The sequence below is a fragment of the Ovis canadensis genome, chromosome 23, assembly GCF_042477335.2.
Source record: "Ovis canadensis isolate MfBH-ARS-UI-01 breed Bighorn chromosome 23, ARS-UI_OviCan_v2, whole genome shotgun sequence".
Classification (NCBI taxonomy): domain Eukaryota; kingdom Metazoa; phylum Chordata; class Mammalia; order Artiodactyla; family Bovidae; genus Ovis; species Ovis canadensis.
In genome coordinates, this window is record NC_091267.1 from 46963452 (window position 1) to 46977142 (window position 13691).

General features: G+C 47.8%; 1 protein-coding gene across 5 annotated transcripts in view; it reads left to right on the top strand.

The window, feature by feature from the left end:
• The window catches only part of TMEM241 (transmembrane protein 241), a 116520-nt gene extending 108899 nt beyond the window's left edge, over window positions 1-7621 (top strand). For 3 of the 5 annotated variants that reach the window (XR_011252401.1, XM_069569026.1, XM_069569027.1), the window contains one exon: window positions 4787-7621. Coding sequence is in view for 2 of the 5 variants with exons in the window: in XM_069569027.1 (XP_069425128.1) it covers window positions 4787-4876 (90 nt within the window). In the remaining 3 variants the exon portion in view is untranslated. The remainder of the gene's footprint in view (window positions 1-4786) is intronic. The other 2 variants (XR_011252400.1, XR_011252402.1) reach the window with 1 other exon arrangement.
• Window positions 7622-13691: the final 6070 nt, after the last annotated feature.

Here is a 13691-nt window from a genome sequence, read left to right on the forward strand (position 1 = left end):
AGATGCTCTGCAGTGGGGAGGACGTGCTTAGTCTGAAGGTTCCCACAGTCGTCTGTGGGAGCCGTGCCTACAGGCTGTCCCACATCCTGTGGACTTCATGGTATGCCCTGAACATGATGGAAAGAAGGGCTGTGTGTACCCAAGTCAAGGAAACAGCATGTGTGATCATTGCAAAAGGAACCTTGACTTTGGAATTTCCTGATTCTTGAGAACTCTTGAGTTTAAGGATGGTGTGTTTTCAGCCTCAAAGAATTTTCCGACCACAAAGTGAACCACCAGAAGAGGAGTGTCAGACTGTGTTTCAGATTTCCTGTCTTTTGCACAGGGCTGGTCTGCATTGTCCGTAGACTGGGTGTGTTCAAGCTGTGACTGGGTGACTGGCTAATCGGATCCTGGGCAGGAATCCATGGCCCGTCTCTGCCCTGTGGGAGCCTAGACTGATCAGAAGTCACAAAGGCTGTTTGGTTTGGACCAACTGTGTTTGTCTGCATAGTTATCGTTTCTTTTTTTTTTCCCTTTGATTTTCAATTTTCAAATTATTCAACATTTAGAAATCAGGTGGTTTCTCTGTAAAAGTCCAGATCTCCAGATTCTTTCAAAAATATGGAGCAGCTTAAGTTGGGCTTGCACGCCCACATGGCAGCAGTTGCTGGAGTGGGTGGAGGTGAGTAGAAGCTGTACAGCCACCCCTCTGCAGTCCAGCTGAGGCTAAGGACCCTGTATCCACTGACACCCTCACCTTCATTGCTTGTATGTTCATTCATTCTACCAGAAGTGCTTATGGGGTTCTGTAGACACAGTTCAAGACCCCAGTGAGGTCACCATCTAGGAGACCAGGGTACATGTCATTGTCCATCTTCTTGGATGGGCAGCAGCTTAGATGCACAAAATAGCTCATTGTCTGAAGAAGGTTTTTCACCCTCAGTGCTGTTGACCTCTTTGCTGTGAGGGGCCGTCCTGTACCACATAGAATTTTTAGCAGCAAGCCTAAGCCCCACCTCACCAGGTGCCAGTAACGCACCCTCAATTCCAACAACCGAAAAACATGTCCAGGCTTTGCCAAAGGTCTTCTCGTTGGCAGAATCACCACAGTTGGGAGTCACGGATCTAAAGGTTTGTGGTGATTTGTGGAGAAAATGCCATTTGAAATTTCAGCAAGATCTTAAAGAACTTATCTCGTCACTAGAGATTTCAGTCAGCTCCAGGCTCAGGTCCTTGGCAGCCCCTGCCTCCCCCACTGTGCACCTCCATCAGCAGGTACCACACTTCCTGCCTGCCTGCTGCCTGAAGATCCTCCCGGAAAGGGCTGTTTCATTCACCTTTCCATCTCTCTGTCTGGCACTGTTAGCTCAATCAATGGATCCTGTACTCTAGAAAAAGGATAAACCCACACCCCCAACGTCGGTCAACTTTTAAAGCCTTTAATTAAAAGCAACTGCTCTTGTCCAGCTATCTTATCTTCTTTTTAATGATAAAAGCCCAGCATTTTAATATCTATTGCAAGCTCAGTAATTTAAATATCCAGACTCATATTTAGTTATTTGTTTTTAAATTAACAACATTCTAGGTTATGTATCAATATGAATTCCCAGTATTCCAGAATTTTGGCAAAGGGAATTCAACCCATTCAAAAAAAAAAAAATTCTGAACTGGGAGTGGTGTTTCTGTTGAGTAGAATTATTAATAGTTGTTGGTGCTTCCTCTTTGAATACTCTTTAGATGAGGAGAGTCGCTTTTCCCTGTGAAATAGTTTAAGTACAAGGAGAGAAAGGAATCACCAAAACACAGCCTCTTTGTAGGATTTGGTGATCAGCTTCTCATTTTTGCCCATCATTCACTAGGCTTGCTATTGACCCTGGGTTACAAACATGGTGGTCACTTCAACTTGATCCTAGTCTCAACCTCACCTTTAGAGAATGGTCTTATATCATCTCTGAGTAAAGATGTCTTTGCCTTTAGTTTTAGGGGAATGCTTAGAGACTGCCTAAGTCTATTTGTAGAAGAGTGAATTTCAGAGTGAAGAAAGAACTTCCTCCAACATACCCCAAAGTGCAGCTAGGATCACAGTGTCTGCAGTTTTTTAGCGGAATTAAGAATCTGAAACCTCTTCTTTAAAATGCTGAGAAAGCTCTTCTGAATAACTACACTCATTATCTTTCCACACAGAATAATTAATCAGATTGTGAATCGTCACAAAGCAAGTCCCCAAGGGAGCAGTGCATTTATTTTGGTGAGGAAGAGAGAAAAAAATAGTTTGGAATCCAGATGGGAAAGTGGGGAGCAGGTATAAGAATTCCATCACTCACTGAGCAAATATTTATTGGGTGTTGTGTTAAGTGCTAGGCCTACAGCTGAGAAAAGGATACAGTCTCTGTCCTCAGTCTGGAAAGTTCCATAGGAATTCACTGAATCACCACAATAATAAATGTAAGTTCGAGATGGGGCCTTTGGCTCCTGATAAGAGAGAAGAGAAAGAGTGGAGAGACGCTGAAAATAAATAACCCCCTGGAAGAGAATTGAGTGATGACTATTTCTGGCTGGCTCTGCAATCTGAATGTTTATGCCTTCGTTACATGAAGTTTGTTCATTTCAGGAATGATGGGGATTACAAGATTTGCAAACAGTTCAGTAAAGCTCTGACTTAAACAGCTGTAATGCTATTAAGATTCCTGCACCCCGTGTCAGCGTCTCCCGCTGTTTAGAAAACAGCATCAAAGCTCACCTCCCTGGCGCTCTTAAGGGTAAACTGAACCAGGTTTGTTTTCATGTCAGCATTCTCTAAAGCTGCTCGGTGTTTTATTAAATCGCTAAACCAAGGGATGCAATGCAAGGTTATTACACTGCAGCATTGTTCTGAGGCTGGGGGAGGGAGGGTGGCAAAGAGCCAGCCAAAACCCTGTTCTCCCCGGTGATTAAGGAAGATTAGTGGAAATGATTGACCCCCTGTTACATTTGCAGAAATAAAACTCTTCCCAAGTCGGAGTTCTGTATTGATCTCGCATCAGGTCACGGTGACTCTGTGCTCATCCAGGGATTTAAGAAGACGGTGTGTGTGTTCTTGAAGGAATGCAAAAGGAAACAGCAGATCGGCTTAGAAGGCAAAACTGGGTCTTTAGAGGTGAGCCTGTGTGCAGAATGGGCTTTCCAGGTGGCTCAATGGTAAAGAATCTGCCTGCCAATGCAGGAGACGCAAGAGGCGCGAGTTCAATCCCTGAATTAGGAAGATCTTCCCTGGCGGAGGAAATGGTGATTTTGCCATTTCATTTCATTTTCAGTATTCTTGCCTGGAAAATTCCATGGACAGAGGAGCCTGGTGGGCTACAGTCCATGGGGTTGCAAAGAGTTCAGACACGACAGCACAAATGCATTGTGTACAGAACAAGTGGCTTCCCCTTCCTGGGTCCTTCTTCATCCAAAAGAAGAAGTGAGAGAACCCACCAGCATCTAGGTCTGTCCCCAAACTATGCCAGGGACAAGTCCAATGGGGTTGTATTTAAAAATACAGTCTTTTGGAACTTGGTCCCCAGTTTCTCCCAGAAGCAATGCTATAAATGACGAGTATAGATCTAGGAAAGTCCTCTGAAATCTGTTTGTAACAAACTTCGGCTACATTATTATGAATTCAGTGTGTGTTAGAGAGAGTTCATTGACTTATTGCCACTGTTCGTAATACTTCTGATTGGGGAACTAAGATGCCACATGCCATGTGGTGCAGCCAAAGAAAAAAAAAACCCCAAAAGCAAGAAACACCTGAGCACAGTTTGAACTCGGCGTATTGTTTTCCTGTTCCCACTTAGTTCACTCCTTTATTGGAAATGGTTCACGGTAGATGTTATCTTTAGGTCACAGTCACCGCCATAGGTGACTTTTTTCACTGAGAACAGAATATACACGGCCTAAGTGTATCTCATACATTTTATGCCTTAGACATATGTTAGGACTGTGGAGGTGCCACTACCCAAGTATGAGTGTGTTGTGTGTGGGTATGCATGAGGAGTGGGTATATAGGAAGAGTGCGATGCTGGGGGTTAAATGGAGAAAAAAGGAAGAAGAAGGCATCAGAAGGGCTGTTGGCACCTCTGAACAAAAGCACTTTATCCTCAGGGACCCCCATCACAAGCTTTTCTTTACTCATGGCCCAGCCCAGGCCTCAGAGGTGCTTTGGGGGAAGAATGATGGGGGCTTCAGACAGATGCTAAAGTGTCTAGTGAGAAGTTTAAAATAGAAAATGTGCAAACCTTTGAATGTGTTACATTTTAGGCGTGTAAAATCCACCTCTTTCTCAGTCTTCCATTCTGCTCTTTTTCATTTTCACTGTCCATAGATCTTTCTGCTCTTGAGGGAAATTCATGAGTCTCCATTTGTATTTTGTCTTTAAATGTTGTTAGTCTAAATGAAATAAAAGGACTCAGAGACTGTCAGCAACCATGGGATTATGGATACATGCATGGTTTCTTATCCATCACTGTAGCAAAATGCACCAGTGGGAAGCCCTCCTCCTATGTTTGGGCCAGAGAGCAGTAAGGAAGTGCAGTCAGCATCACATGGTCAGGATGGTTGGAACACATCACCTTTCTCCCTGAGGGACAGCTGAGGTTTACCCTGGACGGCTGGGCAGTCCGGGACCTGACTTGAAGTCAGGCAGTGTGGGCAGGGGACAGGATGCTCAGCTGCATGATGAGGAAGCATCACTTGTCCTGTGGTAGGTGGACACCGGGCAACTCCAGAGGTCCACAGCCTCTAGGCTCCAGAGAGGGCAAAGCTGACCTCTTGCTGTTTCTCGCAGCCTCCTGCTCGGCGGATTTGGAGAGGCCTTGCTGGTTTTCTCAGAGCGGAAGGGCTCCTAAACCCGGGAAAAGTGGATCCCAGGCTGTAGTGGAGAACATCGCTCTGTCCAGGTGATAGAGGAAAGCGAGGATGGAGAGGCGCCACTGCTCGCTGCGGCAAGGAGAACTCTCTTTCTGGGGTCTCTAGGATGCTTCAGGGAGTGAGTGGACGGTGTCGAGAGGCTCCCCAGGTCCGGGTGATGAGCCCCGCGCGCAGGTGTGCAGAGAGAGATGCAGGGTTTCACCCGTGTGGGGATGGCTCCGCCTTCCTGGATTGCTGCGCATGCTCCTTATTAAATACCCTTCAGCAAGCAAGCTTTCACTGCTGGGTAGTGGAGGTATTGTATCGTATTTTTGCCTTTGTTTTGTAATTTCACAACCTTGAAGTCTTCTCTGAGGATGTCCTTTCCTTGCTGTCAGGTTGGCTTGCCTCAAACCCGCACTCACTCACTTAGGGGCACACACAGAATTCCATGAGGGGGCTTCCCCTGGAGGTCGAGTTGGGGGGCAAATGGGAGTCCTAGGCCAAATAACACACCAGCAAGGACACTGTTTCTCTCCAGCACTGAAGACTTTCTGTGGTTGTGTGTTGTATTGAATTCTGAACACCCTTTTGGGCCCACCATCAGGTTAAATTGGTACTGATGATTACCCAAGGGTAATGATTACCACTGATGAATAAGCACTGATGGATGAAACAAACATAAGTATGTAAACACACACATATTTTTATTCATAACCCATGTAATTCCCTGATAGAGTTTTCAAATCATTGGAACCTGAAATATATTTTTCAGGCCAGATTACAAATGTAAAACTCTAAATCTTGCCTTTATGTGAGTCCGAAGAAATGAATTTGCATGGAATGGTCATTTGATTCTGAAGATGGTGGTTTAAGAAAATAATGTCTAACTGTAAATATTCCTGCTCATAAGAGGTTTTCTGAATACATTATACTCTGCTAGGTGTCAGTTTTGGTCATTTTGAGATGTCAGAGGTAGTGAAGTCCAGAGAGTCCTGTCTGGGCCAGATCCAGGCATTGCAGGATTGGACACTCATGTCAGTAACGAAGGAGCATCTCCAGCATCTGGGAAACAAGCCTTGTCCATTCTTGGCCTTGTGAAGACTAAGGTCAGCTGAGTTAGGACATTCTTCTCACACCTTTTCTCCAAGCTGTTGCAAAAAGCAACAGAAGATGAAACAAATAGGAATGGATTAGTATATGTAGACCTTGAGTACCTTAAATTCATTTCTTTGTCTTTTCCCGGTCTCTGCTTGTCATTTAAGATAAAGATGTTCAGAGTGACCTTTATACATATATAGTTGCACTTTGCTTTTTGTTCCTAACCTGTGATGTCAGACTTGCTGCTGCTGCTAAGTTGCTTCAGTCGTGTCCGACTCTGTGCGACCCCATAGACAGCAGCCCACCAGGCTCCCCCATCCCTGGGATTCTTCAGGCAAGAACACTGGAGTAGGTTGCCATTTCCTTCTCCAATGCATGAAAGTGAAAAGTGAAGGTGAAGTCGCTCAGTCGTGTCCGACTCTTTGTGATCTCATGGACTGCAGCCTACCAGGCTCCTCCATCCCTGGGATTTTCCAGGCAAGAGTACTGGAGTGGGGTGCCATTGCCTTCTCCAGTCAGACTTGCTACTGAGGATCAAATAGAAAATCTGGGTTTAGAATTTCCCTTGGTCTTTTACTCCCTTAAAACCCTCTCTGTACTATTGAGGCTTCCCTGTCTGCGGAAAGTGACATCTGTCCAAATGTCATCTTATGTCTGTCCTTCCAAGTGTCATTTGAGCAAATGAGATTCCTGAGGCTGGAAAGAGCTGTGCAAGGTTAACAATCCCCCTCCCCTGTTCTAGCAGAACTGACTTCAATAACAAAAGTTAGCAAGCAGCAAGTTGTTTTTCTTTTTAAAGAATCTCTAGCTAGGATTTTTGTGTGTGTGATTTTTTTTAAAAACTGCGTTCAAGAATTCCATTGTTTTTAAAATCTCAGGTCTTAGTTTGACACCAGCAAGAGGCAGAGGATAGGTGTTACCTCAATATATTGTTCTGTTTACTTTACATCCATTTCTTCATGGGCTTTTTTCTTCAAGCGTTAACCACCATCTTTTATGCCCAAGTTCACATGCTCAGCTCTGATCTGAGGATGACCCTGTTGTTATTCAGTCACTATGTCGTGTCCGACTCTTTGAGACCCACGGACTGCAGCACGCCAGGCTTCCCTGTCCTTCACCATCTCCCGGAGCTTGTTCAGACTCATGTCCATTGAGTTGGTGATGCCACCCAACCATCTCATCCTCTGTTGTCCCCTTCTCCTCCTGCCTTCAATCTTTCCCAGCATCAGGGTCTTTTCTAATGAATTGGCTTTTTGCATCAGGCGGCCAAAGTATTAGAGCTTCAGCTTCAGCGCCAGTCCTTCCAATGAGTATTCAGGACTGATTTCCTTTAGGAGGATGAACCTAGAGCTCTGTAAATCAAGGGACTTCTGTCTCCTTAGCTCTTAATCTTTGTGGCTCTCTTGGTCCTTGGGCCCCCAGGCAGGGAATCCACAGATAACCCTAGCACTCCCTTTTACCTGAAACGATCCATTTGGTCAAGACCTATCTGGGGCATGTCCTTGCTGGCTGCAAGTCAAAGCCAGGGTGTTTTTAGTTTGTTTTTTTTTTTTTAATTTGTCCAAATAATGAATATGATTTCTGTCAAGAGAGGCATGGTTCTGTCTGGTGGTATATTATTACAAATCTGCCATGGATATAAAGAAAAATAAACCATTTATTTTCTTGATAATTTGCCTTTCTCTTCAATGTTCACAGGAGAGTAGAGTACAAAAAAAAATGTTATCCTGGGGGAGTGAGTTCTTACATTTTAAACACAGGCCCAGGGACTTCCCTGGTGGTCCAGTGGTTAAGACTCTGTGCTGCCACTGCAGGGGGCACAGGTTTGATCCCTTGTTGGGGAACGAAGATCCTTCATGCCCTATAGCCAAAAAGAAAGAAATCCAAATACACCAGTAATAATAATAATAAAGCCAAAACACAGGCCCAAACTTCTACCAGCATCCAGGCCTCTTATCACTGCAGAGCGAGTTCCACCCAGCTCCTCCTGTGGACCTGCCCTGTCCCGTAGGGTAACCACCAGTCAGGTGTGGTTGCTGAGCACTGTGATGGCATTTACACACCTTGCAGTTCCTTGTCTTTCTCTTGAGTCTGGGCTGGCTTTGACAGACATACTGGCTGCCAGTAGGAGGTGATAGAAGCTGCCAGACTTCCAAGGTGGAGTTGAAAGCAGCCTCGATATTCTTGAGCAGCCTCTGGGAATCCTGAGCTGCTGTGTAGAGGTCTGACTCCCCTGAGGCGGCTGTGCTGGAGAGACCAGGGACAGGAGCCCCACAGGTGGTCCTGCTGCACCCAGCCTTGTAACAGCGCCCAGACGTGTAAGGGGAGCTGCCCTGGACCCTCTGGACCCAGCCACTCTACCAGCTGCCTAACGCCAACAAGTGGCCTCAGTCAGTGCCACGTGGTGCAGAAACATCAGAGCCTGCATGAATGCCGGACCACAAAATCATGAGATACAGCATAATTGTTTCAAGCCACTATGTTTTAGGGAAACTTATCACACAATAGGGGCTTCCCAGGTGGCCCTAGTGGTAAAGAGCTGGCCTGCCAATGCAGGAGACATGAGACGTGGGTTGGATCCCTGGGTCGGGAAGATCCCCTGGAGAAGGGCATGGCAACCCACTCCAGCATTCTTGCCTGGAGAATCTTATGGACAGAGGAGCTTGGCGGGCTACATTCATGGGATCGCAAAGAGTCAGACACAACTGAAGCGACTTTGCATGCACACAAACACAGTAGAGAGCCTTGCATTCTCCTCCTCTCGGGTGGATCTGATCTGAGCACTCTCAATCCCTCCCCTGAATGGACTCTTGCTGCAGAATAACCGGTGTCTGCTCCAGGTGCCCTCCACCCCAGAGCTGCTCTGACGAGGGGACCCCCCTGACTGTCCAGGGCTTGCCCAGATACCCATTATGGGGCAGGATCTATGCCTTTGGGTCAAAGAACCTCACATTCATTCATTCAAAAGATACCAAGAACCCACTATGTGCCAGACTCTGTTCTGGGGCTTGTGGATACGACTGTGAGTAAGATGAGTGCCTTGGAGCTTGCTTTCTAGTGGTAGAGACAAGAAACAAGTAAATAATGAAATTTCAGAGAGACTTAAGTGCTTTGAAGAAACTTCAGTCTTTATTATTGCCCAGATGGGAAACACAGTCTTCTGAAAGTCTGATGAAAAGTAAAGGATATCTCTTCCAAAACGTGCAGTCTCATACCTGTGTGCACACACAGACACGCACACACGTATATACGCACACATCTCTACTGACACACACACAATTAAGCATGTAGTCAGGGGGTTTATTCTCCATGAAGTCCATCTGTTGGGCCTCTGTTGGACTCAACTCCAGTTAAGGACAAAGGAGTGAGAATCTCTTTGGGGGGCATGGGGTATAGTCGATTGTCCCCATAGTGGAATGTCCCCCACGGGTCTGAGTGGTGGCCGGATCACTACACCAGATGGGCCCCGTGCAGATAACGGTGCCCTGGAAGGCTCGGCCCTGCCTCAGAGTTGCCCTCAGCTGGTGTGCGAGAGATGTGCAGACCTGAAGATGGATCTTGTGGTCAGTGTCAAGGACCTGACGCACCTGGTAGGAGCCTGAGGGATGCTGGGAGGAGACGTCCGGCTGTGAGGCCCAGCATCGAGGCTCACTGTGGGCCTCGCAGAGTGTCTCCCAAAGGCCTTCACTCCTGCGGCCTCTCACCTAACCCTCAAAGGAGCCGCTGGTGGAGGAGCTGCCATTGGCCTCATTCCTCAGAGGAGAAGGTAAGTCGCCTCCCTGTGGGGGGTGGGGGTGCAGGGATTGGAGGGGCTTGTGTGACCTCGCAGCCCTGCCTTTCAGCACCCACGGTGTCTGCCTTCCCCATGTGGGTGACAAGGGGCTGGAGGGAGCAGAGATGGACCTGGGAAGTCTGGCCACGCTCAGGGAGTGACCTCCGGTGCGTCAAGACTCAAGAGGCCAGGCAGTGGGCTGGGCTGAGGCTGGGGTGTTTTGAAGGCCTGGCTGGGAAGTCATGTTTGTAAGCTCCGTGATGCTCCAGATGGGGTGCAGGCGCTCCCCAACATTATATCGCCTGCTCTTCATACCCCCGGACTTAAAGATGGCACCTCTGAGAGCCTGACAGGGAAGGAAAACAGCCTGCTCACCGCTCCTGAACCAAGATTCCAAGGCGGCTTTCATGACCCTTCTGCCCTGGCCCCTCCCGTGTTACGGGTTGTCTGTGGGTTCTGCCCACCTCAGCCCCACTCCACACCACTAGGGTCTGAACAAACCAGAAGAGGCAAGCCCCCTCACTGGCAGCCCTTCTGCAGGGCCGAGGGGAGTGCTGTCCCCCGGGGGCATCACCTGCCCTGGCCCCATGCAGGTGGCCTTTCCGGCAGCTCCCAGGTCCTGTGACCTGGGCAGTGGACCACTGGGAAGGCCGAGTCCATAGTGGAGCTTGCGTGAGGCTCCCTGTGTTCTGGAGACTTGCAGAGACTCGGCCATCCTGTGCTCCCGGTGAAATGAGGGATCCTTTGCTCCCACTGTGAGCTGTTTTTTTCAGTGGCCTGACTAGCAGCGGCTTGCCCTTGGCAAAGCAAACATTGGCATACAGGCCTTCATCCAGTTCCATCCAGGACACACTGATGGAATGGTGCCCCGCTCCACCCCCCAGCTCCCCTTCCCTTGGCTGCGGAGGGTGGAATCCCATTTAAACTGCCTGAGCCAAAAGGAGCATTTGAGTCATTTATTTCGATGACTGTGTGAAAAGGCCATGGGCTGGGGTATGCAAGGCCGCTGTGCCCAATTTTGTCTTCAAACCGTCACTCTGAGGGAGCCCCTGGGAGAGCAGTGGAGACTTTGGAGACGTGGGGATTCAATCCAGGCACCATTCCCTGGGTCCATGGATCTGCATGGCCGATTAAAGGGAGCTGTTATTGAAAAGGGCCGTCTCAGTGGGGGACAGACCACTAGGTTCTGTCCATGTTCCCTCACCACCCTGGCAAGTGCTGTTGATCATTCCTTATCGATCGCCTCTTCTCTTCATCACATACCATCGAATGCCCACTGGCTGCTTGTCTCTGCTATCTCCAAGTGTCTCCAGAACGCTCCATGTCTTCCAGCAGAGCTGACCTGCCATCTCTGTTGCTACATGTGAGGCCTGGCTCTTCACACAGGTGAGGCTGTGGGTGGTCAGCCTCCCATGGCGGCAGCTGTAAGTTGTCCTGGAGGCAGGAGCTCCCTTGTCCTGGCGGGAAGTGCTGTGGTGACCTTCTGTGTGACTATAAACTACAGCAGATACACCCTCCCTGTTCTTAGGGATGCCCCGAGTCTACAAGAAGACCCCAAGACTGAGATTTTTTTTTAATTTAAATTTTTAAAAATGTAAAATTTTAAAAAATTCTATTTAATTAAAAAAATAACAGCCCTATTGAGATATAATTGACATGCCCTAAAATGTACTCTTTTAAAGTGTACAATTCAGTGGGTTTTAGTAATATGTATAGAATTGTGCAACCATCACCAGTACCTAATTTTATTTTTTAAAATATTTATTTGTTCAATCCCTGGGTCAGGAATCTCCTGGATCCCCTGGAAGAGGAAATGGCAACCCACTCCAGTGTTCTTGCCTAGGAAAACTCCCATGGACAGAAGAGCTTGGAGGGCTACAGTCCATGGGGCCACAAAGAGACAGGAGTGACAGCACAAACAAAAACAGCAGTTGGTTTATTTACTTGGCTGCAGCGGGTCTTAGTTGCAGCACATGGGATCCAGTTCCCTAACTAGGGATTTTACCTGAGCCCCCTGCACTGGGAGCATAGTGTCTTAGCCACTGGACCACCAGGGAAGTCCCACCACTATCTAATTTTAGAACATTTCCATCAGCCCCAAAAGAAACCCTGTGCCCGTAATCACTCCTCCCTCCCTGCCCCACTCCTGCTGACCCAGGTAATCCACTTTCTAGCTCTGCAGATCTACCTGTTCTGGAGATTCTGTATGTACAGGGATTATGCAGTAGGTGGCCTTTTGTGTTAGAATCAGGTTTGTGAGTAGTTCACGTCCTTCTATCAAAGCTGCCCTCCCTGGTAGCTATGCATCTGCCTGGAGGGGTGGGACGGGTGTCCTGAACATGGAGAAAAGCTGGAGGTGGGAAGAAGGCTGCCCAGGCATCTGCAGGTGGGCGAGGGAGCTCCAGAGAGGTGGCAGGAGAGAGATGGTCCACACTCTTGCAGAGCCCAGTGGCCACATCTAAGGTTCATTTTTTAGCCAAAGCCCTTTATGATTCTCAGCCCTTCAGTAAAGTCTGTTTCCCATCATAGCCTGCTATTGGCTGTCCTCCAGGAAATAAAGGGCCAGGATCTCCCATTTGTGGTGAAACTGGACAGGGGAGAGGAGGAGTGGTCACCACTGTCCAGCCGGTGGCTCCACTTTAAAAAGCTGTCAGCTCCCAAAACTGTCCTCCTCTCTCCGGAGGTACCTCTCTCTTGAAGGTACAATGGAGTCAAACTCGTCATTATACTTGTGTGTGTTGACTACTTATCACGTGTTCTCTAAGTAAAGTGCTCTTTCCTGGGAGGAAGGAGAGAACCCACATGGCCATTTGAGGGTTCACTTCCTACAGAACAGATTCACGCCCACAGGTGACAGAGGACAAGAACCAAGAGGGTCTTCCATGGAGAGAGGAGAAAAGATAGCCCTAGCATCCCACTTTTCCAAGAGCCCAGGCCATTTGCAATGTGATGGAGCCAATTCTCCACTGCTCAGATCTGAGTCAGCCTTGTGACTTGCTCTGGATGATAAATGCAGTGAAAGTGACCCTGCCCATTTTGAATTAATGCCTGATTAGAAGTCTTGGACACTTCCACTTGCTTTCTTGGACTTCCCTTCTGAACCCTCTTCTTGACCAGTTCAGCAAGAATCCTGCCAAGCCAGTTTAGCAAGAATGCCCCCTCCCTCCACTTGGTACCTGACTGAGTTTCCTCTTGGTATTTTTCCATCCACTGACTCCCTTGCCCTGCCCACTGGCTATAAATCCCCAGCTGCTTCCGTTGTATTCCAAGTTACAGTCAGTCTTTATCTCCTGTTATCTCAAGCTGTCTTGACTCCTATTGCAATAGTCTTAAATTAAGTTTTTCTTGCCTGTTTAACTCTCCCCAATGCATATTTTTATTGACCACTTCCACTGTGAGAATTAGTCCGGACGACCTGTTGGAAAATGAGAGACCACGTGGAACAGAAGTAAGTCCTCCCAGCTGAGGCCATTCTCGACCACCCAACCTCAGATAACTGCAGTCACATTAACAAGCCAGGTCAAGATCAGATGGACCCTGAGGCTCTTGAGAAAGAGTAAATGCCCCATAGTTCACTCCACAGTGATTTACAGTGAATTAATTTGCAGCAATATGGCTCAGATGGTAAAGAATCTGCCTGCAATGCAGGAAACTCAGGTTTGAACTCTGGGATCAGGAAAATCCCCTGGAGAAGGAAATGGTAATCCATTCCAGTATTCTTGCTTGGAGAATTCCATGGACAGAAGAGGAGCCTGGCAGGCTACAGTCCATGAGGTTGCAAAGAGTCTGACATGACTGAGTGACTAACACTCACAGAGAAGAAAAGCAGAGCAGAAGGACCTTTAAAAAGAGCCTCTGCCCTGAGCACCATGGATCCTGCAGGGTGTTATGGCTCCCGTGGCATTAGTGAGGGGGCAAACGTGTGTTTTTGGCCACTGTTCCCAGAAAGGAGGGAATAGAGCTGCAGCTG